This window comes from Bombus pascuorum, unplaced genomic scaffold (assembly GCF_905332965.1).
Source record: "Bombus pascuorum unplaced genomic scaffold, iyBomPasc1.1, whole genome shotgun sequence".
Lineage (NCBI taxonomy): Eukaryota > Metazoa > Arthropoda > Insecta > Hymenoptera > Apidae > Bombus > Bombus pascuorum.
Genome location: NW_026869750.1, coordinates 79,005 through 103,391, shown reverse-complemented (window position 1 = coordinate 103,391; position 24,387 = coordinate 79,005). Strand labels below are relative to the sequence as shown.

The 24,387-nt window shown below is 34.4% G+C and overlaps 1 protein-coding gene across 2 annotated transcripts; it reads left to right on the top strand.

Moving 5' to 3' along the window:
- The first annotated feature begins 355 nt into the window (after positions 1-355).
- LOC132915878 (SET domain-containing protein SmydA-8-like) lies at positions 356-23,880 on the top strand. Of its 2 annotated transcripts, XM_060975644.1 has the most exons (10): positions 356-663; positions 756-946; positions 1,522-1,681; positions 5,104-5,358; positions 8,043-8,279; positions 9,808-9,961; positions 14,066-14,222; positions 19,890-20,242; positions 22,103-22,203; positions 23,610-23,880. In XM_060975644.1, exons 3-10 carry the CDS (start codon positions 1,541-1,543, stop codon positions 23,751-23,753), a joined length of 1,542 nt encoding a protein of 513 aa, XP_060831627.1. In that variant the 5' UTR covers positions 356-663; positions 756-946; positions 1,522-1,540; the 3' UTR covers positions 23,754-23,880. The 2 variants fall into 2 exon arrangements, with proteins under 2 accessions (XP_060831627.1, XP_060831626.1); XM_060975643.1 differs by lacking the exons at positions 356-663; positions 756-946 and having other exon boundaries at positions 1,027-1,681.
- The last annotated feature ends 507 nt before the right edge of the window (positions 23,881-24,387 follow it).

Here is a 24,387-nt window from a genome sequence, read left to right as displayed (position 1 = left end):
GGTTTATAAACGTTGAAGTAATAATATATAACGTTCCATTAAATATAAAATTTATGTGTAACAGAATAACGAATATTCTCTTATACATCTGAAACTGGAATGAATTCGTCTTATTGCATATTCATTCATTCAACACATACGCAACGCGCTAGTCTCATGGCGTTTTCCTTTTGTCTTTCTCTCTTTCATTTTCCACTCGTACAATACAGATGTACACACGTCTATTTTCTAACAATAAAGTTGGAAATACGTATCGTGTTGAAGAAGAAAAAAAAAGAGAAATAAGAAGCGCGCGATTTTATATATGTATTTTTCGGATACATAGATTCCATTATACAATTAATATTTATCTTCGCACGCGTAAATCATTCAATGTTCTCCGTATTGAAAATGTTTTAGAAATATGGATTGATGTTGAGATGTATGGATGTACTATGCTACACGCATTATACCTAGGCATATAATTACTCGCGTACATGTTTAGGCACAAGTACTGTTGCTCTTCTCTAAATAGATTCTATTCTGGAAATCAACTTCCTCTCAAGCAATACGCTTAGTTAGTCTATATCACCGTGCAAAAGCGGACGCTCCTTGTTTTAAATAACAAAGCAGTTCATCGCGTCGTGTGTTGTACAATTTTTTAAGTTACTTTTTCGACTAAATGTATATTTGTTTCAATTGTTTTTAAATAGCTACATTTCTAATACTAATACTTTTTCAACCCCACATAATTTAATATTACCTCTTTTTTTCAGAATTTAATGAAACGCTTCGTACTTTTAATTTATAAGAGAATATGTGTAAACTAAACTTCTATTTAAATTTTATGTTATATAAAACTTATTATAAAAGTACATAACAGTTATAAGTGAATGAAATTTTATAAATGAAAGAAGATATTTAAAAAATTTTTGTTCCAATCCTTACGAATAAAAAGTTATTTGTGGTAAGTTTCGAGATCTCAAACTTTTTTCTTCCTTTATTTCTTTTTTTCAATAGGGTGATGCATTTAATTGCACGGTTAATCACAATACCGTGTGTTTCATTAAATTTTGTACATTTTTATATTCAAAATACATTTCTTTTATATTCATATCCCATTTCTAACGACTTTGTATTAATAAATTTTTGTATAATTAAATCATATTTTTCGTTCATCTATTTTTTACACTATATATTTTAATCGCCTAATTAACAGTATTATACGTGGATATGTAACTTAATCAAACTGTGATGAAAATGAAAAGCATCAATTATTTGTATGAAAAATTTGTTTTACTTGCAATGTTAAATTTTTTTCTTTGGTCATAGTATGTATTAAATGTATCATACTAATTTGAAATATTACTGGAATTCCTATATTTTCAAATTATTATTTAATAACGAGAGTTTATAATTTAATTATTTAAATCTGTTACTATAAATAAAAAATGTTAGCACATAAAATAATATTAAAATAATTAAGAACATGTGAATCATTTTTACCACAACGTATGTAATATATGGATTTTTGTAAATGAGATTGTTACAAGTTTTAACAATGGAATCTCAGACTACTTGTGCAATTTGCGGGAAAAATGCAATTCATAAATGTAGTGCCTGTGGAAATGTTTATTACTGCAGTAAGCAACATCAGAAAGAGGATTGGAGGAATCACGCAAAAGCTTGTAAAAGTTTTAAGGTTAGTAGTTTTCGTACTAATCTAATATTTTCTAGCCTATGGATTCAAGTATATAATTATAGTATATTAAGTTTAGTCTTAGTTCTTAGGAGAAAGAGCAAGATTACTTTAACGGAATCAAATTTACTATGCCTTGTAAAATTGTTCCTTATGCGTTATAAAGTTTGTACACTTTACACTACACACAACGATTAGAACATGGTTTTTGATTTAAGTATGGTTTTCATCGGCTAAAGTCAATGCGTTATTTTGGTTAAGGTTACCTTATTTATAAGGTTAGAACCTTAGCCGGAGTTTGAAAGAAATTCGAGTTCCAGTGCTGCCTGAAGTAGTTGTTAGGTAAAGTATAAAATTCAAGACTACTCACAATTTTGGAACGAAACTATCGTAATTTGGGGTACAAGAAATTGTTGCGAAAAATCTGGAATGGATTTATCACATAGTTGTAGAGAAATTGTTAACAAAAGCCGATGCATTTTAACACAGTGACGCGTGGCGGATCTAAGAAAAGAGGCTCTTAGTTCTTTTTCTTCTGAAACAGGAAAGCTATATCCAAGAACCGTACCAAAATTGGCATCAAATTATATCGAAATATGACAGTGTATTTATTAATTTCTGTAAAACTGTCCTATGAATGTAATAACCTTTTCTTAAATGCTAATCAAGAGATATAGGTTTACGTGCAAATTTTTCAGAAGCTACGCAGTGCAACTGATGTGGCAACATCGCACGATATGTTTAGACGTTTGAATAGCGTGCGACGATATTCAGTGAAACGTACCAATTCCTTGTTGAAGCTAATTATATACAAAGGATAGTTTGATATAAATATAATGTACAATTGTTTCAAATTTATATTAAGTCTGAGTCGTATTAATTATCCGAAATTTGAAGATAAGACATTAAATAATTAAATAGTTCTGATTTTAATTTATTTATTGCTCCTGTATGATTTTCTCAAGTTTAACCAATTTTCTTTTACAATTATTAATTTTGGAACTAAAATGTCAGAATTTTACTAAATTTTTAACGACATTACGTATCTTAAACAAATTTTTATTATCATATTTTTAACAATGATACTGTTGTAAAATTACAAAGTATATATACGAGTATGTAACATTCGATCTTAATAATGAAATAAATGTATAGGAACACTTAGATTACACTTAGAATTGATATCACAACAGTTTCACATTTATTTAATACGTGATTTACAAGATCTTCGTCGATATACATTTGCACGTGTCTCAGCACTCTCTTTGTCTCACCATCTTCTATACCACACTCCTAAAGGAATAGAGACGCTGTGCACGCACATACTTTCACACACTCATATTCATATATGTGTGTCACTACTATGCGGCTAATCTAGTCTAGCACACAAAATTACACACATGTAAATAAAATCATAAAAAATATAACATAGAAAAAAAACGAAGCTGGCACCCCGCTGGGGGTAGCCGCCCACATGCTATATTATTTTTTATTTATATTTTTTTTTTCTTTCTTCGCCAACAAGATATAACACTTTACCAAATGTCCGCAAGGACAAATTGTAAAATAACCAAAATAAAATAAAAAAAAAAAAAACATGTAAATAAAAATATATCATGTGCCTTTGTCAGAAGTGCTAGTAATTAAATACGTTCAAACTCCATTTTCTTGAAAGTGGAGCGTGGGACCGTTTTTTAATTATTTTCAAGCATATAATGATCTCGTGTTGATTGTTTACCTAATCGGCACTTACAATTAACCAAGTTAAGTGTGCTTAAGTATACTTGACAATGTTTGAAATTCAATTTTCTCAGGAACGAAGCATCGTATGAAAAAATTTTACTTTATATTTTCGACTTATTCTTTCGTGTAGAATCAACCCGTGTCCCGTCGTACTGCGATTTCCGACCCACCCTGTAGACGACCGGCAACTAATCGTGTCATGTGCGTTGTTACGGCCGCACAATTATAGGCAAAATTCACCGATAGTTTTTTGCGAGTATCTCGGGAGTTATCGACCGATATTTACATATACAGGAGAAAGTTATGCAAAATGTGGATCTTTATAATAGATTCAAAAATCATCAAAATTTGTCTTTTCTTTCATACCTCGGAATCCAAAGCCGAGATGCGGTAAAAATAAAAATGAGTGCAAAATATTACATAATTATTATATTATATTATAACCCAAATATTCAATCAATTATTTGTATATAATTTGTTGTTTGTAAGAATATTTAAACAATGTTCTGCCTCGAATCAAATTCAAATATCCTATCATCCGGCTTAGATAACTTTATCTAACTTTGCGAGTCCTGTAATTCGCTATTCGCTAATATGCCTCTAGAGACAAAGGTACTATATTGGGGTGAAGACACTCGTCGGATGATGCCTGTTAATTACTAGATGAGTGTTATAAATGAATGTTTTACAAATAAATTTTTTAAGGGAACTGACACGGAATTGGCATAGGTGTGCTTAAAAGCTTATGAAAAACCTCGTGCGAAAAACCGTTCTAAATCTCTATTTGAAAAATCTCCTTAGTGTAATTAAAAAGACCTGAATTGTTAGACGTGTTCGTCTCTTTATATCAGATAGCAAGTGTGGACGTTTATTTAATTAACAAATCAATTAGCGATCTTACCTTTCTGGATAGTTCGTGTGATTCACGAATAACTGCCCACAAAGGAGGTGAATTAGGTTCAAGGAAGAATTCCGTTCTTTAATTGCCGATATATGCGTGTGCCAGGCATGAACACATCTCAGAACGAAGCAGACGAATAAGTTACAATACCAATTTGAGTAAAGGAATAAATACACGATCATTCAACAAATGTACGAAATACCCAATAAAATGAATCGCGCACTAGAGAATAAGTAATGCTGGTCAGCACTTCTAAAGCCTTCGATAGTGTATGATATGTAAGATTGTGTTACAAACCATTAGGGCATGTTTCCATAAGAAAATATAGACGGACATAAACGTAAAAGTTTTCTAAAAAAAGTGTCTTAAGAGTAATTTTATATACGCTATACATAGTCGGTATCTCAACATTCATGGACATTAAAGTGTTTTTGTTTGCTGATAATACTAGCTTTACCAGATGCACATTCAGTTTCGTAAATAACAAATGTGATATTCCAACAGTGTATGAAAATGAGGGTAATAAAAGGCATAATGTTATCCAAAGTAAATATAACTACATCGTAGAGATACGAGAGACGAAACTTTACGAAACTCGGACTAGTAGAAGATTATACAAGAAATATGAAATTGATCTAATGAAATAGTATTATACTGTAATCATGGCGTAATAGCGTCTCAATGAACGTTGCCATTCGCGTGCTACCAATCTTAATTATTACACCACTTTGGGCAAATTGCAAAGAAACGTTCAAAATTAATTACGTACCTCGTTTTACAGTTAGCAGAAGATTCCTTATTGGGTCGTCATTGTATAGCCACACGAAATATCAAAATTGGGGAAATCGTTTTGAAAGATGATCAACCTCTGATAGCAGGTCCTATGTATAATTGCGCTCCTGTGTGCCTTCGCTGTTACACGGTCTTGAACGAAACCATAGCAGTAGCTTGTGAAAAATGTGGTTGGTCTCTTTGTCAAGATTGCAAAGACCATGGATTAGAGTGTAATTTTTCTTCTTCTCGCAGAGATCATAAGGTAATTACACTACTTCATTGTTAAGATAACCTAACTACTTTTATTTTTGTAAGCTAAACACGAATTTGCAAACCGTTTCTTCCCATACTCACACTTTTTGAAACTACCAGTTTTTTAAAATCGTCAACATTCTGAACAACTTTTTCCTATATATAACAGCAGCTCGGCTTTAACTTCCGAAATATTTGTAAGAAACTGCAGATATTACTACATTGAATCCTGCCTGTACAACTATACGTCAACATGATGCGACCGTTTATCTACTATTTCTATAAATACATCACGGCGGCCTGCAAACAATCTTTATAATCAGGAATTTTCAACCGATTAAGAATATAGTCACTACGGTTCCATCGCTCTCTCTCTCTCTCTCACACGGACTACATTCTCTCGACTACGCTAGCGACACTATCTCGACAGCGCAATACGCACTCCCTGACTTCTCGATTCACACTGCCTGGCTTCTCAACTAACACTGACTGTTAATTTGTCTTTCCGCCTTCGCATCCCTTTGTCTTTTGTCTTAGCCCCACCACGCACGTGTTCCACAACCGCTCGTGGCCAGAGTCACGCAAGCCCTTTCCACGAAACTATTCGATTGAAGAACAGACGATACATTATTGGGCCTGTCGGCACTTTGATTTTCTCGCAACATTGTTTATAGTTCGTCCGATATCTCTTAGGTCTTTCGTCCACGAGATTATGATATATGATTTGGAAAGTGATTTCTGTGGAGGCCTTGATGAAAGAATAGATGGAAAGGATAACATTTTCATGAATCAGGCATCCGGAATATGTTTAACACGCTAATACCAAATTAATGTTGTTACGCCACGAGGCTTACTATAGAACGTATTCCTAATCGTCGCTCGCGGTACTACAGATCGTCTTATATTACCGACGAAATGTATACAATGTAGCGGCAAGCACACATTTGTCACCAAGCGTCGAGTTCTAGAAACGTCGATTTCGGTTCGTTATTTTATCCACGCAAAGAAGGTGGCATACGTGATGGTCACGTAAAATCACAAGTCACAACTCAGATTATAAAAAATATGAAAACGTTGAGCCGAAACATAACTATTAACTTTTTTTTTATCGCAATTTATTATGCACTTAATAATTACAATTTAGTATATACTGAATTGGCACGTATAAATTACACTTTACATAGATCTAAGGGTAGAAACGCGGTAAAAAGATGTTGACTGTTCGAAAGTTAGAGAATCAATAAAGTTTAGTGACGATGTTGTAGCGGAAGAAAGCTAGTGATGGGTGGGTCTAAGGACACGAAAAGAGCTGATTTGTATCTTCCCGTAGTAGGCAAAAAAATAAAGAACGCTTGTTTTTGGCTTGAAGAACCTTAACTATGAAAATGGTTTTATACTGGGTCCTCCCTGCTATTCAAAATCTACACTGCAGACTTACCAACTTCGACAGATATAACCACAGCGACGTTTGCTGACGACACAGCCTTATTAGCCTCTCACTCAGACCCGACAATTGCCTCCTTTACTCTCTAGCGAGGTCTCGACTCTATGGTATGGAAGAGTGGTTCCACAAATGGCGCTTCAAAGTCAACGAAAACAAATCCAGCCACGTAACTTTCACGCTACGAAAACAAACTTGCCCTCAGGTGACGATAAACAACATACCTATTCCGGATAAAGAGTCAGTCAGATATTTGGGCATGACCCTGGACAGAAGATTGACATGAAAACAACATATCTGAGATAAAACCAAAGAAATCGAAGCAAAATTTAAAAAATTCTACCGGCTCATCGGCCGACGTTCCAACTTGAACACGCAAAGTAAAATTACACTATACAAAGCCATATTAAAACCTGTTTGGACCTATGGAATCCAACTATGGGGAAGAGCGAGTAATTCCAACATAGAAATTCTTCAACGATTCCAATCGAAAATCTTAAGATCCCTAATAGACATACCTTGGTACATCACCAACGAAACGATACATCACGACCTCGAGATACCCACGGTCAAAGAAGAAATATCCAAATTCAGCAATAGATACAGCACAAGAGTTAACAACCACCAAAACCTTCTAATTACTCAACTACTCGACACGTCGGAACAGATCCGCAGGCTAAAAAGACATTACACCTTAGACCAAAGCACTAGATTCAAATAGAATCAAACATATTATAAACACTTATTAATCATGTCATAGTACCGCGTCAGATAAATTTACTTAAAATTCTCTAACGAGAATTGTTTGTAAAATAAACGCAAATGAAAAAAAAAATGCTGGGTCCTTAAGAATATCGATGGTACGCGGCAAGGATGTGTAGACATCTAGTTGTCATCTCGCTCTCGGCGTGCGGCTTGGTCCCTGATGTGCTTTATGTTACATGATCATAGGCGCGAACGGTGGCGTGACCCGAGCGTAGTGCGGGTCGTTTCCCAGAGAAGAGAAAGTAAAGATCGAAGGGCAATCAGTTTCGTTTGAAGATTCAAACGGCATACATCGAGAAGTTCTGACGAATAAAACTAAAGTCGCTTAGTCTAACGAATTCATCGAAAGATATCATAGTCGGGTGATACTTTCTGTTAGATTATTGCTATTTCTTACGTCAGAAGAAACTTTATAGCTATTTTTATCGGTAGATGTATGAACGAGATTTATTAACAATATATACTGATATAATAATGTAATGTTTCAGGTATCTATAACTGAATTTGGCCACCCACATCCAAGTTATCAATGTATAACTGTCATAAGAGCATTAGCATCGAAGGATATTAATTTGGAATCTTATAAGAAATTACTATCGCTCGAAGGTCATTGCGATCAAATAAATTCCCATGAGCTGTCAAACACTGTTCGCTTTATTAAAAGATTTTTCAAAACAGATGATATATCGGAGGAGGAAATGACAAAAATCGTCGGCATCTTGCAGGTAGAAATTCAATCAATATTTTAAAACTGCGTTATAAATATTAAGACGAATAGAAATGTCACATATTCAATAAATATTCTCGAAAAGTATGTTTCCGTAACGTACAGTATTCCCAGATACAGTTAATACAAAAGGTATTTGTACAGAGTTTAACTTTAACAAAATTATAGTAGAACATTTAATACACGTTTGTAATACATTTCGTAGAGCGTTTAGTAACTAAATTTTAACAAATAGAAATTGTATATGTATTCCTAGAAACCTCCAAACTGATTTTCAGAAAATAAGCTTTTTCGCAAAATAATTTTCTATCTCTGTTGTTCAACTATTAATAAGTATCTAGGAAAATAAATATCTACGCGTAATAAATATTTTTACAGTTACCGCTTCACAGCATAAAAGACAATCTACATCAAAGTGTAGAGAAAATAGGTTTGGAAGACGAACAATGTTCGCGAACACTTAAAATACCTCCACAATTCCCAGATATAAATATTATTGGAAATATATGGGACCACCTAAAACGCAAAATACAGAGTCACTATATTTCGTCTGGAAATGATTCAATGAGAACATTTTTATAAGAACGGAAAAATATTTTAAGTAGGAACTTTGTCAATTTGATAAATAGAATTCCACGGCAGTTTCAAGTCATAATAAAATCAAAAGGAATCTGTCAAGTACTAAAGTAATTATATTTGTTTTAATAGTTTTATCCCTTAAACTCTAACTGTACGAATAATTATTACGCATATATTTTTACCATTTATTAGATATTTGTTAATATTTTCACGGAGGACATAGATATGCCAGCTTTATTTTGTGAAAATTATTCTGCAGACTTGTAAGAATGCGTATATAACTTTTAGTTGTTAAGATTTTATTAATGAACAATGTTCTACAAAATTTTTGTTGAAATTAGTTATTGTACGAATACTTTCTACGCCGACTGCGTGTGTGTTTACAACGACAAAAGCCGTTTAACGCAATTAGCGGTTTCTGCGGATTCGGACACCGCACAATCTTAATTTCCAAGCTCTATATTTTTAGCATACGTACAAAGTACATAACTGATACGGTTACAATGTAGTACAATAGCACCTCCTATAACGCGAGATATACGTTCCGTTACGAATTCAAAAGATATAATTAAATAAATATGTAGTCTTTTCTTAATGTGACAAAATAATATGTGTCCCACAATAATAACTGTTCACAATACCAACTGTAAACAACTCCTTATCGCACAAGAGTTAATGCAAAACCGTGTGTCGAGTCAATTCAAAGACTTACGTATTTTCATATTAGAAAAGAGTCGTTTCCTGCAGCTTCTTAATCGCATTATATGGGAGAAGTAGCGTAATTTTTAGTCCGCGTTAGAGAAGCGACGTGTTATACGGAGTCCGACTGTATATTATTTTCAATCAGCATTCTTTTAATTATCTTGATCAAATATAAACATATCGTACATTCTATCGGTTTAAAAATAAACCTGAAAAAGTATGAATGACAAACACTTAAATTACAGGTTAATGGACATGAAGTTCCGCTTACTGATCCACCATACGTAGCAGTTTACGAACTGACATCATTACTTGAGCATAACTGTAAAGCAAATTGCTCGAAAAGTTTCACCGATACCGGAGGGCTGATTATTCATGCTGCAGTACCTATTGCAAAAGGTGACTACATTATATATATATTCTATAAAGTATAGTAATATACAGGGTGTTCGGTTACAGGTGTAAAACAATTTAAGGGGTGACTTTTGAAGAAAAGTAAAGATGGAAATTAAGAATAAAGAAATTGCGTTTTCGATTTTGTTTTTTAATTATTGTCAGTTAAAATTAGTTAAAATGTCCCTGTGCGCATGCAAACCATCTCACATGCACGAGAATAGGTCAGCTTGAGCTGCAGACTGCACAGCGATCCTCAAATCGAACGATACGTGGGCAGCAGCTTACCCGGTACAAGTCGTAGAGAAGATTATGACATTCGAAGACGTAAACTATTCCGCGCAACATTTTGTGAAAAAAATCGTAGATTAAAAGTATTATACCTGTCTACTAATTAAAATTCATAACAACGTAAAACTCATGAAATTTTCAAGTAGAAAAGATTAATATCTCCTCTAATCATTTGTCTTCATAAATAATTAATAAATGATAACACGTATAAACAATGTTTATTGTTGTTATTATATGTTACACAGAAAAACTATACACGCACCGCAAGTGTCCAGACTGTACATAGAAAAATTGTAACGAAAATAGCAATCGTTTTATATTACAGTATGTGTTCGATATATGCTTCATTTTCTTGGAAACGAAATACACAATAAGCACGGCACATACAACACACACTGTATACACTACACACATCACACACTCAAATCACTCGCGTTGAAACTAAAAAAAGATTCAAAAAATTAAAATATCTACAGCGGTATAACTTAAACCTATGTTAAATCTACAATTAACTCCAGCTTTATGTTTATACAATTCTCCTAACAAAATCACTACAACATGTTACATAACAAGGGAGCGGTGAAAATTTCGTACACAAAAAAGTTTACGATATTCTTTGCCAACACTTTCGTTTTCTTTGTATAATTTTCTCGAAATTAACCAGTGTCATACACTATAGCTGAAGTGCTCCTTTCAAAAGTATCGTTGGGTATACCTACTGAGAAAACGAACAAGCTGCTCATCAGAAACTTAAAAGAGTTATTCAACGCAATAACTATAATTTTTCATTGAGCTATGCAATTCTATACTTCTGTTAGGTGGAACGTTCATCCCGCGACCGCGGCTACGCTCGGCGACCGGTTGTCGCCTCGAGCCTAAGCTCATTATCTCAAGTTTCGAACAATTGTGTTTGGATTATTTTGTAAATGCTACAGTATTAGGGTTTTCCAAGTAATTCCAACGGGGGGAGGGAGCGGTGTTCCTTCATCTTCGACATATATATCGGAATAGAGAGAGCAAACGCGTAGATGAGGTAGAAATTCTTTATTCAGAAATGTTAGAAATTAGGATTTCCAATGGTTTCTATTCGATATGATAATGTATTGATAGATGGATTAATTACAGTAGATTAAACAGAAAACGATGATTATTTAACGTGAACTTAATGCTGTAGTGTGATACGACAATTCTCGATTAACGACTTTCGACTCTAGACTTTCCTAACCCCGGTGGCTAACTGAACATCAATGGCTGCGGTGCTGAAATATATTGATAGCCGTTAGACTTATTGAAGTTTTCCGACCCTTTCGGCTTGTCGGCATTTGCGCTTTATCATCGACATTGTCTGTATGTCGGCGATCTTTCCGCGGTACTATAACAGAGACCAAAGAAGCCGCTGTAAAGAGGATCGTTGTGTCAAAAACTAAACACTAGAGATGTAGAGTTTTCCTAGAAGTGAGATTCACTTCAACAATTTGTATAATTACACATTACTCCACAAAACGACTTTTTTATTCTTGATTTTCATCTTATTTTAGCTTTAATAATCACCCCTTAAATTTTGTACATCTGTAGTCGAACACCCTGCATATAACTCGTTGTTCAGAAGAAGGCACTTGGAACGAATGTAGCTTTCATTTTTGTTGTTCTGAATAACCCCAATCATAAAAATAGATATGCGTGTCGGCTAAAAACTTTATATCTACGAGTAAAACCATACGGCATCGTGTGATGGTGGGAGAGTTAGCGGAGTAATGCTCTTGCTGCTCTGCAGTCTCAAATATCATTTTCTGTCCAACAAATAGTACGGCATATTCCAGTCTTTTGTGCAAAACGGTGTTGGCATATCCTATGACTAAAAATAAGGGAAAAAATGTTGTGTAAATGCTTTTCTAAAAAGTTACAAACGCGAAATAACCGACTAATTTTTCGTTCGATAAAAGATATAGATTGACGATTTTTCTATCAATCTTATTTGTTCCAGTCGAAATGCAAAAAAAGTAAACTCGTTACATTACAAACTTCTCGTTGATTTCTTTATATTGATTCCTGGCGTGCATTAAGTCTTATTACATAAATTTCTTCGTTTACAATTGCCCGCAATCAAAAATCTGTTTGAACCAATGAATTACTCGACGTTGTTGAAGCGCGACATTGTTGATACTCGTTGCCTATTATATTTTAACGAAAACTTCGCTAATCTCGTATCACCATTACAACTTTTTAATAAAAAGTTTATAAGCCTATGTTATATGATTCTTTTATTCTTAATTATGGAATATGCTGGCAATGTTTTACGACGAGTGACTAGAATACTCTATATTACACGTGTGCATAAGTTTGTTGAACATTTCGGCTCTGCTTAACGAGTAATGTGTTATTGAACGTTTTGTCTGTCATTCGGACAAATGTGTATGACGAGGCGAACCGGTTGACGTCTATATAAACATTTTGTAGTGTAAAGTTAAATTGCTTATCATTTATCCATTTATTTCTATATATTAGCCTTTGATATTTACAAATAATTTTATATCACATATTTATAAATGACCTGTATATATACATATAGAAGCATTATTATGGCTAAGAACACGCAAAGCAATTTTTAAAGAAGTAGTAGGCTCTTTTAACTGTTTCTTAACTGTACACACAGGGTAGTTTTATAGAAATTTTATAGAAATTAGTCACAGTACTTGTTACGTCGGCCGTAATCACATCGCGGACGGGATGGCAGCCAGATGTCCGCACATCCTTATCGCAGATTCTCTCTTCCTCTCTTTCTAAGTAAGACAATAAGTAATTTAAAATATTAGCTTTTGTTACAGCCATTCTTCAAAACATAAACGCATCATCAACTATGTGGACATCTGTATATGTTACAATAGAAATTTGCTGATAATTGGATCGAGTCTTTTTATGCAAATTCATCTTTTTGAGAATATAGATAGGGGGAAACTTCGGTAGAAAATTCTTTTATCACACTATACGCACTTTGTGTGATTTTGCACTGTAAAATTTCCTACGAATACGTAATATCGACATCTATTAATAATATTTAATATACGGTATGAAGGTAGCCGGAACCACTTCGATCACTCTGTATGTCATGATTTTAGTGACAAATTTTTCAGATATAAGTTGAATGGTTTCAGGATACACAGAAAGTTTTGTTTTTTGCGAACTGCTCGAATTCAAATTACTATTTTTAGAGTTATCGCAGTGGCTTCAGTTATGCCATTGCAAACAATCGAAATTGCGGTTTCTTTTAAACTAACGGTTTTTTGTATGAATAGGTTAATTCTTTTTTATATAGAGTTATGAATTGGATCGACTAACATAATAAAAAGTATATGATTTCATTTAAAAAGACAGATCTGACCTTCGTATGTATTTTACACAATCTCTTACAAAGACACTAATCGCGTCAAATTCTATCCTCCTTGAAACCATTCAACTTTTATCTGAAATACTTTTCACTACAATAGTGAAGATGCAGTGAGCGAAGTGGTTCCAGCTATATGCTCTGTTCGTGTATGTATATACGTACATTTATGCTAAAGAAATGTTTCTTGTGTGTACTTGTGCCTCCCATGGGTGAAAATAAATCAACGGTGTAAAGGATAAAAGCGCTTAGGATGGTAGAATTGAAAATTTTTGTGCGAGATTAAGAAATTGCGTGTCTTTTTCTGTAAGCAATTCAGCTAGCGAGTATAAGGTGATGTGACCAATTGGTGAAAAATCGTGTCGAATAAATTGTCTGTTCTTAGCCTAAATCTTGTAGATAAATGCAACTGTATGAATTTGTATGAAATATTTTAGGAGACCACATTTCTATATGTTATACGGATCCATTGTGGGGTACTGCGAACAGAAGACACCATCTTCTTAAAACAAAATTTTTTGAATGTACTTGTGATCGATGCAAGGATCCCACAGAATTTGGAACAATGTTTAATGCTTTAAAGTGCAATCGAACGTAAGTTAAGTTAAAAATTATGTCTTATAAAAATTATTACGAAAACGAAGAATGGATTACCATAAATAAAAATATTTTCCCATTTTACAATATTGTACAGAACTGATGCAAGTACAGTAGAGTCTTCTTCATCCGAATTTATGTGGCGGATGATGAATGGGTCGGTATAACGAAACGACGAGAATGATTGCTGCTGCAACCGTCAAATGTATTTAGAATAAATAATTAAATAAGTTCGATACCGTCGATAGACGTTCGTACAAAGTGTTTAACAAATAAAATAGCCCGCTCGCGGATAACTTGATAATAACTCGGTATACACTCGATAATCGCTCACAATTGATTATTGGCAATTGCTTCGCTCGCGATCGTGTCCGCTTATTTACAGTGCTGGACAAAAGTATTGGCACAGCAAGATTGTTATGATACAAATGCTTATAACTATTAAACAAATTGATTTAAACAAAAAACTTTTTGACGTATTTATTTATTATCTATCCTAGTTTATTACATAACAAGAGCAACAATATAAATAAAATAATACGCAAAATAATAACAAAAATATATTTTTTGAACATTTTATGGGTGGACAAAAGTATTGGCACAGTAGAATATTTACGCTTATAACTAATTACATAATAAACTTCTAATATTTTGTTGGCAGTCCTTTTCTTTTAAGGACTTCCTTTAATCTTCTTAATTATAACACTCGATCAGTGAAACTGGAGACTTCAGTTATTAAACAACAAAAAACCAAGAAAGAGTAATAATGTCTAGAAAAACGAAAGAAACCACAATTGAAGAAAGAAAAATAATATTAAATTTATATAAGATGAATAAATCTTACAACGAAATTGCACAAATCATAAACAGAAGTCGTTTTACTGTGCGTTCAGTCATAAAACGCTTTAAAAGTGAAGAAAATCTAGAGAATCAAATTAGGAGTGGTCGCCCTTCTAAGGTAACAATTCGAGAAAAAAGGAAAATCGTAAATATTGTAAAGAAGGATCCAAAAACTAATTCGACTGAAATTGCTTCGATGTTAAAAGCTGAGTGTGAAAAAGAAGTAAGTACCAAAACTGTACGTAGGGTATTGAAGGATGCCGGTTATTCTGCCCGTGCAGCACGAAGAAAGCCCTACATCAGTAAAATAAACCAAAAGAAAAGAGTGGAATTCGCGAAAGAGTTTGTTACGAAAGATACTGATTTTTGGGAAAAGATCATGTTTTCAGATGAAAGTAAGTTTAATATTTTTAAATCTGACGGCAGAATATTAGTATGGCGAAAACCCAACACAGAGATGGACGAACTGAATCTGCAAGCCACCATGAAACATGGGGGTGGTGGTTTAATGGTGTGGGGATGTATGGCATCATCGGGTGTAGGAGAACTTATATTCATTGATGAGATAATGGATAAATATGTATATTTAAATATACTCAAGCAAAATCTTTTGAAAAGTACTCAAAAATTAAACCTCCCCAGGGATTTCTATTTTCAGCAGGATCGAGATCCTAAACATATGGCGTATATTGTTCGTCAGTGGATAATATATAATACTGCCCACACATTAAACACACCACCTCAAAGTCCCGATATGAATCCCATTGAGCACGTGTGGAACGAATTGGAAAAAAGAATTAGGAAACATAATATCACAAGCAAGTCTGAACTGAAGAAAGTTCTTCTGCAGGAATGGAGCAATATTGTACCTGAATTCACTAAAAAATTAGTCCACTCGATGCCCAGAAGATTAAAGGAAGTCCTTAAAAGAAAAGGACTGCCAACAAAATATTAGAAGTTTATTATGTAATTAGTTATAAGCGTAAATATTCTACTGTGCCAATAGTTTTGTCCACCCATAAAATGTTCAAAAAATATATTTTTGTTATTATTTTGCGTATTATTTTATTTATATTGTTGCTCTTGTTATGTAATAAACTAGAATAGATAATAAATAAATACGTCAAAAAGTTTTTTGTTTAAATCAATTTGTTTAGTAGTTATAAGCATTTCTATCATAACAATCATGCTGTGCCAATACTTTTGTCCAGCACTGTATACTGGTCGGGGAGAGTCGAAAGATTGAAATTCGACTTGGAACGACGGTTGCCCTCAACGGCGACATTGTTTTTGCCTGGAGATAATCTCGCGCTAATTTCGTACGTCGAGACGGTATCCGTGATCCAAGGCACAACAACAACACGAGTCGCTCTCGCTTCGCCTCGTCCTATGACTCATGTGTCGCCACATTTATAAACAGACATACTGTTCGGATAGTGGAATTTTCTGATAATATGGTACAACAATCACTATTCTCGTGTGAAATTTCATTTATTTCAAATACAAATTAAGATTAATCGATAGCTTCTCTAAATATTGAATATCCGTATCTTTTTGGCTGCCAAGTCACGTAATTCTTTCAACATAAGTAATTACTCCGCAGCGGGAGACTTCAATGCAAAGCACACGCTATGGAGCTCAAGAGTTAACACATCTCGAGGTAGAACACTAGAAAAATATACTAGAACTAGTAATCTCAATATATTATTCATAGGAAGATCAACGTATTGGCCGACAGATCTAAACAAAATTCCTGACTTGCTTAATTTTGCAGGTATAAAAGGAGTAAATGCAAACAAATTAAAAGTAACACCCAGTCTGGAGCTTAGCTTCGATCATACACCGATAATAATAGAATACACAAGCAAACCAATACTTTATAACAAATCAGAGTCGCTTTACAATAAAAGCCCCAAATGGCAAACATTTAACACGTTCTTCGCCCAGCGTGATTTGGCTAAGTTTCCTGCGGGGCTCAAATCCGGCCGCCGGTACGCACAATGTAAATAAAGCAACAAGCAGAAATTCATCGTTTATCGCCTTCGATTCATTGTTTATCGTCCTTCGATTCTTTGTAAAGAAAAGATTATTTATTTGTGAAATGGAGAAAGCGATAAGCTTTCCAGCTAGAGTATTCCGAGGGATCTCATGGCAGATGTCTCGGATCTCATGGCAGATGTCTCGGATCTTTCATTTAGTCGAGAAGCATACTTGTCAGACGTACATCGGTGATTCTTTCACCCTCAAAATGTTCGGCAAACAGCGTGAAAATATATTTGAAAGTGAGGAGAGTAGCGATGACGGAATCTATAACTATTGTTCGAAGTACCCAACCTAACCCCAAATGTGTTTGGAATGTTTTAACGAATACCATACGATATAGGATAATGTAATATATTATCTAGAATATAAATTAATAAAAGGTATGGTGTAATGTGTTTTTAATATTTTTATATTGTATATTCTATATATAACGTCGTATATTTAATTAATTGGAACAAGAAGAGTCACGGGGCTCCCACGGAAGTATACCCGTCGCATAGATATGTGCGACGTGGCGACGAACATGTTAAAGAACTAATCAAGACCGAAATCAACTGCAATATTCCACTAAAAACATCCGAACGCATCGAACAGGCAGTAACAACATTGACAGAAGTCATACAAGAAGCAGCATGGGTAACTATTATTTATAAACCAAACAAAACCAAACATCCTTGACAAAATCAGAGAAAAAAGGAAAGCGAAAGAAAAATGGCAAAAACATAGAATACAAAAAAGTGAAAGCAAAAAACATCTAAACAAATTCGCAAAGGAAAATTCGCAAAGCCCAGAAGCAACGAAGAGCTAGCTGCAGAATTCTACAACCATCTTTGTAACGCATTTACTCCATATAATATTAACAACAGTAAAACCAAATATCATTGAGACGAAGATGCGCAAAATACTAGTACTCGAACTAACAAGCACTACACCATACTTAATACAACAACATAAGAAATTAGAATCATAATCGAGAAAACAAAATACAATAAAGACCTGATCAATAGTAAAATCTTGAAGAACCTTCCCCCAAAAGCAATACGTTTAATCGCAATAATATTCAATGCAATTTTAAGAATTCAATACTTTCCTAATCTATGGAAGCTAGCACCACAGATCATAATGTTACCTAAGCCAGGCAAAGACCCACACCAAACTGCACATTACGGACCAATATCACTACTTCCTGTGTTTTCCAAGATACTAGAGAAAATAATATGCGACCGCCTAAAACCAATAGAGAAAGAAAAATTAATACCAGATCACCAATTTGGATTAAGAAACAAACACTCCACGATAGATCAAATGCACAGGCTCGTCAACGAAATTTTACTAGCAATAGGAAAGAAACGATACTGTACAGCCCCCTTCATGGGCATTGCGAAAGCATTTGACAAAGTGAACCATGAAAGCCTCTTACAAACAATCAAAAAACACTTCTCGGAACAAATTCACCACTTACTTGAATCATACCTAAGCAACAGAACCTTTATAGTAGAAATAAAAGATGTATATTCCGAAGTAAAAGACATCAAGGCAGGGGTACTGCAAGGAAGCGTCTTAGGCCCAATATTATACACACTATACACAGCCGACATATCAACATCTACCAACAGCAAAATACTGACATTCGCGGACGACACGGTTGTACTAGTCAGGCGCACTAATCCAGAAACAGCAGTCACATTACTACAAGAACACATCACAAAAATAAAAAAATGGCTACAAGATAAAAAAATAAAAGCAACCCCCAGTAAATGCCACCATATTACATTTACACTAAGAAAACGGAAACCACCAAATATCGAATTGAATGGTACGCACATAACACAAACAAGGCAAGTTAACACGTTGACGCTGTCACGTAAAAACAATAAAAAGGAGATAAAGAAATAAAAAGAGAGAATTTATTTCTTAGCACTTGGTTTACAATTCACTTCTGAACTTCAGACCCGACTTTTTGAGACTAAAGCTCTTACAACAATTTTCGACGGAATCCGATTCCCTTTCTTTGTCATCCCTCGATAAATATTCACCATCCACGCGTTTGTTAGGCGTTCTCGAACATTCGGCGAAAGGACCGTTGGGATATCGAGGGTTAATTAGGCACTTCGCCTCGGCGACATACATTGTAGCCGAGTGCCGCCACATCCCCACTTCCGTCATCAGCCCATCGGCTCCGAAGCGCAGCCTGGCCCCGATGCGGACTGAGATGTGGTTGATGTTACAGATGCCTGGCTTTCTTTTATTTCTTTATTCAATTTATATTAACTTTGACCTCAATTTATAGCAAAATTACAAAAGCTATACGATTCCTGTTTTTTTTAAAAAACTTTTTATAAAAAAATATTAAAAAATAAACGCAAGCTTATATTAATAATAATGCTGATTTAAACTTAAAGAAAAATACATAATTTAAACTAAAATACAATTTTGCATAAATAAAAATAAAAATAACATAAAGTAGTCATTTTTATATTGATGGTCCAGGAATGAGGATGGCAATGTTATAGTACTTCTAAACTAACTCTTTTTGGAATATGTTTGCGAAGAGGCTGACGTACAATGTCAGATACTTGTAAATAAAAAAAGTTAATTTTACAGCAAAAGAGTCGCTTTCAGAATCCATGATAATTACAGATTCTCTTGAAAAGTACTACAGCTCTTAAAGTCTTAAACTCTTTCTCTTTAAAACAAAAATACCACGAAAAGGTGGGGAACATTATTTTTAAAATTATTTGTATGCAAGAATAATGATTTGATCTGTTTGCTTCTTTCCAGGAATTGTCCAGGATACATATTACCAAAAACTTTTTTTGAACAGGAACAGGATTATATATGCAAAATTTGTGAATCAATTGTTCCTTATGTGGAAATTGAAAAAATATTAGAAAATATTGGTATATACCTTTCAACTATGAAGAAAAATGACATTATCGCATGTAAAGAATTTATAAGTCGTTACGAAAGTATCCTCCACCTAAATCATTTTTACAATATTGATGTAACGATTGCTCTGGCTCAATTGATTGGACAGCAAACTGGAGGATTAGCAGCAGTTGAAAAAGATCTTCTCATCGAGAAAATAGGATTATGCAAAAAACTGGATAAATTGCTCAAGACACTCGTTCCTGGTAATGTATTTTATTTAAGAAATGATAATTAACGATAATTATTCCATGTTACCTCTACTCAATTCTGACGAATTCAACGAGTTCTATGTTTTAAAATTAACTGATTAACTTCACCACTGATGCGCAAAATACTCAAATACAAATACATGATGGTAGGATTTCAAGGAATTCCTGGGAACGTTTTGTTATTTAATTTGTTTATTCGATTAATTTAATTTTCTGATGCCACTGTTATAGGAATTTGATGGAGGGATCAGGGTATTTTTTAAGAAATTATAGTATTTAGTTAATACAACCGTATACCTGTCCGTCCAACACTTTCACAGAAACCCTCGTACTTTTTTACTTCCTCTTCTGGATGCGTATTGCGCATTACCTGAGGCAGTTGAGTATTTCCTTCTTTTTGAAAATATGCAAATATTCATAGAAACTGCGCACCCTAGAAAGGATGCGAAATAGTACCAAATTCTTGTTGGTTAAAACCTTCACGATGGTTCAGCGTTTATCGCGTCAGGGATCCCCGGGGATGAGGGTAATTGTACAATTTCCAATTCGTCGTTCTCCACTCTCTCCTCCTCAGGTACCGTGATGATGATAACCTCGGATTACTTCCGAGCCAACTTTTTAACTTCCTGGTTAGGCCGGAGTTTAACCGAGTCCATCATGTCATTTCTCCTCGTTTTTAGCCATTCCTTCTTCCAGCACTACGAAACTCTTCTAGGTGTAATCTACTTCTCTATTTCAAAGTTTTTAAAATACGCCTTTTCTTGATCAGTTCTTTCCCACCCATCTAAATCTTCCGTGTCCACCAGTATATAATGTTTTTAGTCTTTAGCTTTATTCTCTTTCCATGGTTTAGCTACATGTCTTGACCGAAGCTCCTTTTTTTGGTCACCTCATGGAATTTTCGAGTAGAAAGTATTAATGTTTCCTTTAGTCCTTTACCCCCATAAATAATTAATAAATAATAGCACCTCATTGAATTCATCCACGGCGTTTTTCCCAGTGGCTCTCGGATTTCACATTGGGTTCTCGTAGTTTGAACCTCCCTGACTTCACGTCAGGATCGACCGCAAGTGACTTCATTCCAGTGGCACCCTGCTTACACATTCATCCTCATCCCCAATCAATAATCCTGTGGCTCCCTGACATCTTTTTCGCGAAGAGGGGAAAATGCACTTACGCATCCCAGTGACCCGCGTCACTGAGTTAAGTGGGACGCCATATCCGCTAAAGACCCTTCCTCTATCCGCTTTTCTTAACGTACAGGTACCAACCCCAGAAGCGCTTTCCGGCATTACTTCAGCATTGGCCCTAGCGTGTACCCCTCATTCGTCGCATCTTTTCAATTATTTCCATTTCTATTGGCTCTTGTTCGTCTTCTCCTTTCTACGTCCATCCCCTGTTTTCGCCTCACATAATAATCCTTTTGTAGAATGCCTGGAACTTAGTCCAGTTGTCATCTTGATTACCTCTTCAATAATATTTTCCGTCGTCAATGGCGTACCGACATAGCTCTCCAATTCGGTCCTGTCGATGGTCCACCTAGGGCAGTGTAAATAAACTTTTACAAATTTATCAGAACGCAAAGTTGCAACGAAAAAGCATTATCTTTATTTTTAATTCTATTTTTGTTTCAAATATAACCGTAGTACGCTTTCTTGAAAATCGTCAATCGCATAAAATAATAAAAATCGGCAATTTCAAAAATTGATACAGTTGCCTACGTATGCATGTGCGAAATGAGCGCGATCCTACCTGCAATCAGATCAATTAGCTTTACTTTACGATTTCATTGTATTTCATCCACTTAGTACCGATAGTAATAATAGTACGCATAATTTGAGCTCTTTGTTTCAGCTGAAAATCGAATTCGAGGTCTGATTCTCTTCGAATTACATGCAGCCCACGCAGAACTTAGTAGGAGACATACAGAAATGGAGATTTTAGTGCCATTATTGGTAAGATGAAATATCAAATTTAACAAATACTTAAATAATAATATATATGTCGGATCATCTTTGGAAAACGGGGCGTGTGATGAGTCTTGCGAGTTGTCCATAGTTGTCTTATACCAGATGATGTTTGTTTATGAGAATGTATTACAAAAGTTAACAAGTGATATCGATGATCGAGTGATCGAGATGTCTATGACGATGAATTTAGGTTCGATAACGAATACACGGTCAACGGGATGACGATCGCGATTAGGAACTCGATGTACGTGTTCATTGGGCTAGTCGAACTTATCGGATTGCACCTCAGTCCAAATGGAACTGCCCTTATATGCTCCTCTCCGTATTCCTCAGGTCAATCCCTGTTTTTAAGCAGAGTTATTTAATTACTTTATATCTTTGTTAGGTACACGTCCCTCCCGTAACCGTGGCTACGTTCAGTGACACATTATGTCACTTCGAGCTCAAGCCCACTGTCATAAATCTCGGATAATCATAATTGACTTAACTCATAAACAGCTATTTCTCAGTTTTATTGTTTAAGTACGACTGTAACAAAAAGTCTGGGCCAAAGTATTGGGAACATTCCCAAATATTCCGAAAGAAAGGCTCCGGTGCCCCTTCATCTCCGACATACATAACACAAACACAAGAAATTACCATCTTTAATAAAATTACAAAATAGATGCCTGGTTAGAAATTTTAATGGGGTATTTTTAATTTTTTCGTTGATATGAACAATGGAAAAACACAATGAGCTTGAAAGAGATAAAAACCATCTTGTAAAAGGGGACAAAAGCCAAGAGCTTTAAAAAATTAATAATTTATGAGGACGTATTGTAATTTAAATATAAATTCTTTATTATGATATGTGCATTATGATATGGTATGTGTGGTTTATTATGTGTGATATACTGAAATTGGAATGTTTACTGTTAAGTGTCGGTACGGCTATTTCTTTAAAGGAAAGCTATGCAATTCTATACCTCTGTTAGGTGAAACGTTCATCCCGTGACCGCGGCTACGTTCGACGACTAGTTGTTGCCTCGAGCCCAAGCTCGTTATCTCAAGTCTCGAACAATTGTGTTTAGATTATTTTATAAAGGTTACAGTACTGCAGGTTTTCCAAGGAATTCCAACGGGGGTGGGGGGGGCGGTGTCCTTTCATCTCCGACATATATTTTTTGTCTTATCTTTGGTCGCCCGTGTTTCTATTCTTTTCGGTAATATACGCATATTCTAACGGTAATTATAGTTCTAACGCGAGCGCTAAGTGGTTGGAGCATTTTTTACATAATACGATAATTATACAATATTAACAGACAATTATATAAATTGTGGAGAAAAATTTCTGCCATCATTTATTTGCACTTTACAGTAACAAATACTTAAAAATTTGTTTCTTTTTGTAGCAGGAGTCAAAGAAGTATTTAGTTGATGGCTATCAATTGCTGAAGTACGAACCGAAAGTTCTACCGGAAGGAAAAATAGCTCAACATGCAGAACAAAATTTACACGAAATAAATAAACTCTTAAAACGATTCACCGTAACGTAAACTTTATCAATACGTAGCTTGCTCAGTAAGTTCTACGTTTGGGAGTAAATATTAAACGAAAAACAAAACTGTATATATACATAGCCTTCGTAAGCAAACAAATATATTGAAATAAATTTGTTAAAAATGTTGAGGAAATATTAGGTTGGTATGATCACTAGTTCCTACATGCTAAGTTGATACGACTTCTAACGACGCTCCTTTGTCTTAGGCGTTGACCACGTGTTAATTATCTAAGTGTATCCGGTGTGTTCACATGTTTGTACTTGGTGGTGAAATACAGAATGTAAAAAACTAAATCTGAGTGAATCAATAAATACCAAATTCCAAAATCTATTGAGTAACAAAAAAAATTTAATAAGTATAATTATAAGCGGTAGTTATCATGTATTAGCATTCTTTGATTGAGGGGTTCATTTTTATCACATGTTGGGAAAATTAACACATGGAATCAATAATATAATTTATATTAACATTCTCTTAATTTGGTAGGTAATTTTAGAAACTTCTAACGAATCAACAATCTTAGTTCTTCTGGAAGGGATACGGCGATAGAATAAATTCTCCTTTGTATTTTATATATATTCGCCGGCAACGAAAAGTACTAAAAAAATACTGAATTTACAATAGAGAG

What these genes read in the sequence shown, in the direction of transcription:
- LOC132915878 (XM_060975643.1), top strand. Translation starts at nt 1,517, where the DNA reads ATGAGATTGTTACAAGTTTTAACAATGGAATCTCAGACTACTTGTGCA. An exon ending in CTTCTCGCAGAGATCATAAG is followed by an intron (nt 5,359 to 8,042) that starts GTAATTACACTA and finishes GTAATGTTTCAG; the next exon opens with GTATCTATAACTGAATTTGG. An exon ending in AGATTTTAGTGCCATTATTG is followed by an intron (nt 22,204 to 23,609) that starts GTAAGATGAAAT and finishes TTCTTTTTGTAG; the next exon opens with CAGGAGTCAAAGAAGTATTT.